The sequence below is a fragment of the Gekko japonicus genome, unplaced genomic scaffold (genome assembly GCF_001447785.1).
Source record: "Gekko japonicus isolate JY-2015 unplaced genomic scaffold, Gekko_japonicus_V1.1 scaffold1237, whole genome shotgun sequence".
Lineage (NCBI taxonomy): Eukaryota > Metazoa > Chordata > Lepidosauria > Squamata > Gekkonidae > Gekko > Gekko japonicus.
The window spans coordinates 354809-364496 of NW_015172593.1; the positions used below are offsets into that span (position 1 = coordinate 354809).

General features: G+C 51.3%; 1 protein-coding gene across 1 annotated transcript in view; it reads left to right on the top strand.

Moving 5' to 3' along the window:
• CAMK1 (calcium/calmodulin-dependent protein kinase I) overlaps window positions 1-9688 on the top strand; it is a 62357-nt gene that overhangs the window by 20271 nt on the left and 32398 nt on the right. The window contains exon 3 of the mRNA XM_015421544.1: window positions 3816-3947. Within this exon, the coding sequence (XP_015277030.1) occupies window positions 3816-3947 (132 nt within the window). The remainder of the gene's footprint in view (window positions 1-3815; window positions 3948-9688) is intronic.

The following is a 9688-nucleotide window of genomic DNA, read 5'->3' on the forward strand; positions in this document are numbered from 1 at the left end:
TTTGAAAAAGAGCAGTTTGTGTCAGAGCTCTCTCAGCGCCACCCACCTCACAGGGTGTCTGTTGTGGGGAGGGGAAGGGAAAGGAGTTTGTAAGCCGCTCTGAGACTCCAAGTGAAGGGCGGGGTATAAATCCAATCTCTTCTCTTCTCTTCTTCTTCTTCTTCTACAGTTGCGAGGTGATGGCTTGGCTGCAGGATCACAGCCTTTTGCTTCTTGATCTATTTATGAGGGCTAGCCTGCTTTTCTCCCTACTGGGGGTCTCAAAGTAGCTTGCAAGAAAAAAAAAATGTAGTTCAGATGAATAGAAAGAAACTATGTAACATAAGTCCAGCATGGGTCACTTAAAGCAAGTTACATTTTTAGCACCCAGTCAGAGAAGTTAATGGAGTAATCGTTCACACGTTTAAGGTGAAGGAATGACTATTCTAAACAATGACTGAGAGTACAAAAAGAGACTAGGGCAGCTCCTCTGAATTGTCCATTTTAGAATAGGGTTATTGGTCTCAGTACCAGCAATACATAAAAACTTTTATAGTGGCCCCGGTCACACGGGAGGAATTGCCCCGCAGAACGGATGGATTGAGGGCCGATTAAACCGGCGTGATCAGATGCCAGCATCTGGCAAGCGTCGTGCCCCGCCCCCAACCCGTCCCTTCCAGCTGAAGATGTGGTTTAAAAAGGTACCAGCAAACAAGCAGTATCTTCAGGAAGGTGTCTGATTAGGGACACGTTGGTAGGCTGTCGCATCCAGCACCCGTCTGCATCCCATGCATGTGCACAAACGCGGTGCGTCGTTGTTGCCTTGCATGGTGTGATCGGCTGCCGAAGGACGGAGCCACGTGGGAATGTGAGATCACGATAGTGCGCTTCAGTTTGTTGCGGCTCTAAAAAGCCGCACTTCCCCCATGGCTTTTCCTGCTGGTGTGACTGGGACCTTTGTTGCTCTTAAACCCAGCAGCCGCTGCCCTTTAAAAAGAAGGCCTTTCAGCTATGTGCATGCTATTAAGAAAAAAGGAAGTAGGAAGGAAGTCGGGTCTATTCTTTTTCTTTTGGAGAGAGAAAAGAACAACAATTCATTCCAAAGAAGGTGACCGAAAAGAACTTTGATTGCTAATGTCTGGAAACCAAGCTCATGGGAAGGATTTGGTTAGTACTTGGATGGGAGACTACTGGGAAAGTCCAGGGTTGCTATGCAGAGGCAAGCAATGGCAAATCACCTCTCTAGCGTTGAAAATCCTGTGGGGTCACCATAAATTGACAGCGCTTTGCATCAACACACTGATGATCTCAAGGTGGTGGCGGCTAAAGTCCTCCCAGAATTATAGCTGATCTCTAGCAGTTCTTCTGGAGGAATGGCAGCTTTGGAGGGTGGACTTTGGAGAATAAGTCTATCAGTGGTTACTAGCCATGGTGACTGAAGGGAACCTCCACATTTTAGAGGCACTAATCCTCTGAATCCCAGAGCCAGGAGGCAACATCAGGGGAAGGGCCTTGGCCTCTCTGCCCTGTTGATGGCCCTTCAGAGGAACTGGTTGGCCACTGTGTGAGACAGGATGCTGGACTTAATGGACCACTGGTCTGATCCAGCAGGGCTCGTCTTATGTTCTTATGGATCACATCCTCACTGAGCTCCCTCGCCTTCCCAAACTCTGCCTTTCCTCAGGTACTGCCCCAAAATTGGTAATCCTATTCCAGAATAAGTGACGTTGTCTTGTGTAAACAGGTACGTCATTGCCCCCTTATGGGCTGTGGCTCAGTGGTAGAGCCTCTGCTTTGCATGCAGAAGGTCCCAGGCTCCCTCTCCAGTTAAAAGAGAGCCAGTTTGAGAGCCAGTTTGGTGTAGTGGTTAAGAGCGTGGACTCTAACCTGGGAGAACTGGGTGTGATTCCCCACTCCTCCATTTGCACCTGGCTGGATGCCCTTGGGAAAGCCGTAGCTCTGATAAGAGCTGTCCTTGAAAAAGAGCAGCTTCTGTCAAGAGCTCTCTCAGCCCCACCCACCTCACAGGGTGTCTGTTGTGGGGAGGGGAAGGGAAAGGAGTTTGTAAGCCGCTCTGAGACTCCCTTGGGTAGTGAAGGGAGGGGTATAAATCCAATCTCTTCTCTTCTGCTTCTTCTAAAAGGACCAGGTAGGGGGTGATGGGAAACACCTTGACTTTGAGACCCTGGAGAGCTGCTGTCAGTCTGAGTAGACAATACTGACCTCGATGGACCAAGGGTCCGATTCAGCATGAGGCAGCTTCATGTATTCATGTAGTGTATCCTCTGTGTCGTATTATGCTGCACATCTGGTTTGAGTTGTTGGTACAGAGCGGACGATGGGTACAGGTGAAGTAGGGTGGCTAAGCCAGACAGCGGTTTCACATTCCCTTGTGCATCCCTTCCCTGACCATAAGGATCTGCTGGCAAGCAGGACGTTTTCTGGTAAGGTCCAAGAGGGTTCTCTGACATCTCTCCAGTGGCAGAATATAGCTGAAGCGCTTCAGGGTAACTGTGTGCTCCAGTGCCCTTGGAACAGCTGGTTCCTGGCACTCTGCTGTGCTCTGTGGCGGCGCCTTGACTTCAGCGCTTGCATCTGCACAGATCACACAAGCCCTTCTTCCTGTGCCCAGGGTGGAACTGGCTAGGCCCTGCTGTTTCCCCACCCGCCCCTTTTTCAGCACTGTCTTCGCTGGGACTGAGGCCTCTGCAGTCACAAGACTGGAGATAAGCAAGGAGGGGGGGTCAGGGTGGCTTCCTCTTTTCTTTTTCTTTTCTTTTTGGGTCACTTTGTGTCCTCCTTGTACCACTTCAAGGCCTGCAGAAGAAACTCGGTTTTTTGTGTGTACGCATGCACGCCCACACTTGTGCTTGCAAGGACACGGAAGCACATCGATGTGTGTTAGTGTTTCCAACCTCCAGGGGAGAATTGGGGATCCCCTACCAATTACGGCTCACCTCCAGACTACAGAGATTAGTTCCCCAAGAGAAAATGGATGTTTTGGAGGGTGGACTCTATGGCCGTTTATCCCACTGAGGTCCCTGTCCTCCCCCCGGGCTCCATCCTCAAATCTCCAAGTATGTCCCAACCTGGATCTGGGGGCCCTGCCCCCCATCCCCCCACTGCTGGCCAGGGGGGACCTGGCAACCCTAAAGGACAGAGTCTGCTGATGCAGGGAGGCTTGGGTCTTTCCCCCCTCTGCCCCAATTCTTGTTGGACATCTATGGCTGTTCCCCCTACTATGTATGATTTCCCCCCCCCTTTCCGGTCTCTCTGCAGATGCTGGAAAGCTCTGCTAGAGTTGCTGTCATTCAGAGCCCATCTGCACAGCTCTTTCTCTCTCCCCCGCCACGATGTTCCCCGTCCCAGACCGCAGAGTGTGCCCAGCATCTGTGCTCCTCCTACCTGGCTCCTTCTCCCTGTGCCTTGCCCGGTGCCGCCTCCCACCCCCAGCCTCTTCCTCCTGGCACACACTCGCCTGCCTGCCCGCCTGCCCGGTGCCATCTCTCTCACATGTTCTCCTATAAATAGATGAGATTCTGCAGGTTGCTGTGGTGACAGTGGCTGGGTGAGAGATCCAGCTGGGTGTAATGGGGAGGGGGGGGCTGGTGCTGGCAGGATGGCAGGGTAGAGGATGACGGGAGGGGGACAAGCTTGCTCCTCTGGGTTGCTGGCCTCGCCTCCCCCCCCGCCCCACCCAAGCCAAGCCCTATGAAGTTTCAAGGCGTTCCTCTCCCTTCGAAACGGAGACCCACATCTCTGTTGCGGAATCGGGCTCTCTTTCTCTCTGCTGATTGGGGAGCTCATCTCTGTTTCTGTCTCTGTCTTTTCCCCAGCGGCGCCTTCTCCGAAGTGGTGCTGGCCGAAGAGAAGTCCACCCAGAAGCTGGTAGCCATCAAGTGCATTGCCAAGAAGGTGCTGGAGGGGAAGGAGACCAGCATCGAGAACGAGATTGCAGTGCTGCACAAGTGGGTGGCGTTGCTGCTGTGTACATCCATCTCGTCCCTCCACCCCACCCCACCCCACCCCCGGCTCATGCAGATGGATTCTGCCGGGTCGAGTTTGAGGTCCATCAAATCCCGTGCTCTCGCCTGTCAGACAGGGGGCACCCTGATGCCAGGGAGACGTTCACATGCCGTGTCTTGTGGACAGAGAGCCATCCCTGGTCGCTGGTCCTTTCTTGTCCGTGCTCCCCGCTTGCATACCTGCATGAGGAGGAGCTGTGGCTCAGTGGCAGAGCACTTGCTTTGCACGCAGAAGATCTCAGGTTCAATCCCCAGCATCTCTGACTTGAAAAATAGGTTCAGGTGATGTGAAAGACCTCCGCCTGAGACCCTACAGAGTGGCTGCGAGTCTGAGTAGACAGCACTGACTTCGATGGACCAGGGGTCTGATTCATCATAAGGCAGCTTCATGTGTTCATTGGAGCGTCCCACCTTCCTGATTCACTGCTTTTTAGTGAATAATCAGAAAAGGGAAAGCAGGTCGAATATTTTGCATATATTAAGGACCCAACTTCCATTCCTGGTGTTAAAAATGAGATAGATAGGTAGGTAGACAGGTAGATAGACAGGTAGATAGACAGGTAGATAGATGGATAGATGGATGATAGACACCTGTTTGGAAGCTGTGTTCTCTTGGGTTGGAGTGACTATCTCTTCAGGTACCTTTTAATGCAAATAGATGCACAGCAGCATGTCCAGTCCCTGCAGCCAGGCCATAGCGGTTTGGTCTCTAGCATCCTTGCCAATCTGAGGTAGAGGACCTGGGAATTATCTTCACCAAAGACCCACTCAGAATGGGAAGTTCTAGGTTAAGTAGACTTTATGCCTGACTTAGTACAAGGCAGCTTCTCCTATAGAGGCTCATTGTGCACTATTTCTTGTGCTTTCAAGTTCAAGTATATGGCTTGCAGCATCCATGTGCAGACCTGGGGTGGTGGGTGTTTTCTGCAAGCAATTTGGTATTGGGCAGCATATGCAAAATCCCAGGTATTTCAGCTTTTGTTTTGAAAAAGTAAGCCTATTTCCAGCTATTGTGATGGCACAGACAGGTGTTGAGACGTACAGACAATGCCCGGTGAAATCAGAGGGGCCACAGGTAAGCACAAGCAAGCTTTCCATTGGGAAGGTTATCGGGTTTCAGTGCCTTCTTGCCCCCTTTCCATAAGTCATGGCAGCAGAATGAATGAATGCAAAGCAGTATGAACAAGCAAGATGAACAGCTGGGCTTCTCTGGATGCAGAATTTGGTTACCTTGGCATAGCATCTCAATTTCCCTTGTAAAATCACAGAGTGCACGTAGCTAGAGTACACTGTTCCCACTGTCCAAACAGGTGGGTGGCTGGAATCAGGACAGGATGTTCATGGGCGCAAGGTGGCTGGCAAAGCCTCCATCAGAAGCCCTTGGAGGCTGACCCAGGCACAAGCCAGCTTCCCTGAGCACCAAACCTGGGTACATTCATCACGTGGAGGCAGGTGGAAAAGACCCGTGTGGCAGTGACTCCATATGGGGGCTACATAGCATTCGTATGCAGCTTGCCTCGAGCACATGTTAATGCACATTTCCTGTGGCTACTGCTACTACCACAGAGGCTCTCCTTATGATCAGGCCGATCCACGTGGCAAGCAAGCTCTGGATGTGATGATATCTGAGTAGAGCTGGTGCCACGTGCAGTTTTCATTGGGTCTTGGTGTGGAGGGTAGAGTATGTGAATTAGGGGGGAAGCCTAAAAGAAGCCAGGAAAGGAGCTCCTCTGGAAAGAGGCATGTACATCTCAACTTTCAAAACAGGGGGGGTTTAATATCCCCCCCCCCAGGGTGTCTCTGTCCACCATAGGCAAGGCTTCCGCTTCTCAAGGAAGCTGAGCACAGAACTTTGCAATGCTCACCCAAGACTTCATGTTCTTACTTAATGGGGGAATAGAAGGCAGGAATGGACCCCATCCATGAAATCAGTGTCAATCGTAGAGAAATAAGCCATACCCTCCTGGATAGCTCCCCCCCCCCAAAAAAGGAATCTATCATGCAAAGTGCCCTGGTTTGTGGGAAAACATCCTTAGAGAGTGTGCCCCTGCGCAGGAGGTCCCTTTGCTCGTATGTACAGGCCACCACCAGCCGATACATAGTTCCCCATATTTGGGCTTGGGATGCCTGCCATTCTGAAAATAGCCCAGGAGCCGCGCAATATCTCTTTGTGCCCAAAGCAGCCGCGTGACTGTTCCCGTGCCTGCCTCATGCTTAGTGAGGGCACCACATCTGCCTCCTTTGGCATGAGCACAGGGCAAGGAGATTCTGACAAGACAGGTGCCGCGTCCGATGTCCTTCTTGTCTACCTCATCTAACCCCTTTGAGCTCTGAGCCCTCAGAGCATGCAAAACAAAGGCAGATGCACTCACCCTGTCTAATGCAAGCTGCCTTATAATGAGTCAGACCTTTGGTCTGTCAAGGTCAGTGTTGTCTACTGTGATAGGCAGCAGCTCTCCGGGGTGGAGGTCTTTGACATCAACCACTGTCTCATCCTTTAAACTGGAGATGCTGGGGACTGAACTTGGGGCCTTCAGCTTGCCAAGCTGTTGCTCTGCCACAGTGTGCAACCCACTGTGAGGGCTGGACATGTACGGTTCCTGGCAGGAGTGGGCAGGTGCTAGAGAGCCAGTTTGGTGTACTGGTTAACCGCGTGGACTCTAATCTGGGAGAACCGGGTTTGATTCCCCACTCCTCCACTTGCAGCTGCTGGAGGACCTTGGGCAAGCCATAGTTCAGTCAGAGCTGTTCTTGAAAGAGCAGTTCTCGAGGGAGCTCTCTCAGCCCCACCTACATCACAGGGTGTCTGTTGTGGGGAGGGGAAGGGAAAGGAGTTTGTAAGCCACTCTGAGACTCCTAGTGAAGGGCGGGGTATAAATCCAATCTCTTCTCTAGATCTGCTAGAGCAGGGGGGTGATTAGCAGGGAAGGGAGGCTGGGCTCTGCGGAAGTGTGACCAGTCTCCTTCACAGACTGGTATATTGTTGCATCAGTGCTTAGTTGCATCAGTGGTTAGTCCCCGTGGCCCTTTCTTACACGCCCAGGGAAATGCTGATCGCCACTTTGGGGTCAGGAAGCCATTTTTCTCCAGGCCAGTTTGGCCAGGGATCCTGGAGGGGTTTTTTTTTGTCATCTTCTGGGCATGGAGCAGGGGTCACTGGGTGTGTGGGTGTGGAGGGGGAGGTATTTGTGAATTCCCTGCATTGTGCAGGGGGTTGGACTAGATGACCCTGGAGGTCCCTTCTGACTCCAGGATTCTATGATTGTTTTAGTGGTAAGGAGGAGCTCAGTCCTTTCCTAAATGCTTGCATCTGGTAGCAAAGCTGAGCAGACTGTACCCCACTTTTCTCGCCAAATTGATGATTACATTTTAAATCTGTGGCCTTCCCAGCAACTCCCCCCCCACCAAGAACTTTCATGATTAGGACCCACCGGGGGGGGGTAGGGTTGCCAGCTCTGGGTTGGGAAATACCTGGAGGTTTTGGGGGTGGAGCCTGAGGAGGGCGGAGTTTGGGGAAGAGAGGGACTTCAGTGAGGTCTCATGCCACGGAGTCCATCTTCCATATTGTTCATTTTCTCCAGGTGAACTGATCTCCGTGGCCTGCAGCTCAGTGTCATCCCAGGTCTCCAGCCACCACCTGGAGCTTAGCAACCCTGTGCAGTGGGAATCTAGTTCCCACCCGGCTTCCCTCTCTCGTGCCCCATCTCTGCTTCGTCGCCTGGTCAGCCCATCCTTCCAAGCTCTTCTTCTTCTCTCATCCTTTTGTCTGGCAAACCACCTGGTCTTTCCTGCCTCCAACAGCTTGCCCTTCCTACTCTCCTTAACCCACCTCCAGACCTGTGGTTTCTCTTTCACTTGGTCTTATCCCCTCTCCTGTTTCTTCCACCAAACTCACTTCCTTCTCTCCCTCTCTCCCCCCCCCTCTGCATCCTTCCTGAATCCCCCCCATGTCAGCCCCTACTCTGCTTCCTAGCCTTTTGCTGCCCCATGGTCTCTCCTTTCAACCCGTCTCCTCTCCCTACTTCTACTTCCTTCTGCATTCACCACCTCCCATTGGTGGGTGCCGTATGCAGCAATGTAAGATGCCTCCCCCCCCCCAAGTTCTAGACTAGTTTATTCCGTGATGTCTGCACATGCACAGCTGTCGTTATTACAATTTTTGGGTTTTTCTTTCTTGCTTGCTTGCTTCCTGTGGCTTCCCATGAGTGTAAAAGGTAAAGGTTCCCTTGCTCGAAAGCCAGTCGAATCCGACTCTAGGGTTGCGGTGCTCATCTCCGTTTCAAAGCTGAAGAGCCAGCGCTGTCTGAAGACGTTTCCGTGGTCATGTGGCCGGCATGACTAAACACCAAGGTGCACGGAACGCTGTTACCTTCCCACCGAAGTGGTACCTATTTATCTACTTGCAATTTCTTGCTTTCGAACTGCTAGGTTGGCAGGATCCCATGAGTGTGCAGAAACACATATCTTAGCTCTTTGTGTGTTATCCCCCCTTAATTTTTTTTTGATCTGCATAGATGCTGGGCGGTTTAGCTAGATGACGGACTACTTCCGGTGACATTGCAAATGACACCGCTCCCCTCCCCCTTCCATGCCCATAACATTTACAACAACAACAACATGATCATCATCATCAAACTATTTTAAAAGCTGGATCATGTATGGCTTTTAGAACAAAGCAAACTGTGCCTAATGTCAGCAAATGTCATGCCTAAGTAACGTCATGTCCTGCCTTTTTGAGAAACACCCTTATTTCCTTTTCCCTCTTTAAGAACTCACTTATTTGGTGGCTGCAACCTTCCGGCTCTCCAGCATAATAAGAATGACTCTTTCTGTAGCTTTTTAGAATGTTCAAAGCATTTCACACACATTCTCAATAATATGTAAAGCAGCCAAATCACTGCAGTGGGAGTGGGGACGGGGGACACACTTTGTCTTTAAGAGTCACCAGAGAGTTCCTAACAGAAGCAAGAGCTGGCTAGGGAGGCTTCCTGGTTTACTTTCTAGTCTCCCGCAGCCACGATGTTCCTGGTTTAGAGGGAAAGGCTGTTACAGAAACTTGATCCCTGCAGGCACCTACCGGGCCTCAATTGGCCCAGATCTCGATACTAACCTCTAACGAGGAGTTCACCTCTCTAGCTTTATTCCACCATCCACAACAAAAATCAGGGTTGAGAGGTAGCCACCTCACTAGGTTCTAATAACCTGAGACTTGGGCAATCGCCCCACTCAGCCTTGCCCGTTCTCCATCTGGGGCCTGGAGATTTCTTGGAATTACAACTACTCTCACAGAGATCAGTTCCCCTGGGGGCAGGGGTGGCCAAACTTGCTTAACATAAGAGCCACACAGAATAAACATCAGATGTTTGAGAGCCGCATGACACGAACAAATATTACAGACATGTTTTTTATTGAAAAATATGCAGATTTGCTTTTTATTAATATTAAATGAGACTGCCGAAAATAAAAACAAAAGGGGTAAAATTGATAATGATATTTATTTGTCCAATGATATTTTTGAGCTGGGAAGGGGGCTTTGATAATGCATTTAAAGGCTTCCGGTCTGGCTCCCGCGCATGGCGGACGCCTCCTCGGGTCGCTCCCGAGGGCGCCTCGCCCGCCCGCGGTGGAGGAGGGAATCCGCGCGAGCGGAGACCCGAACGAGCCCCTCAGATGAGAGGAGCTCG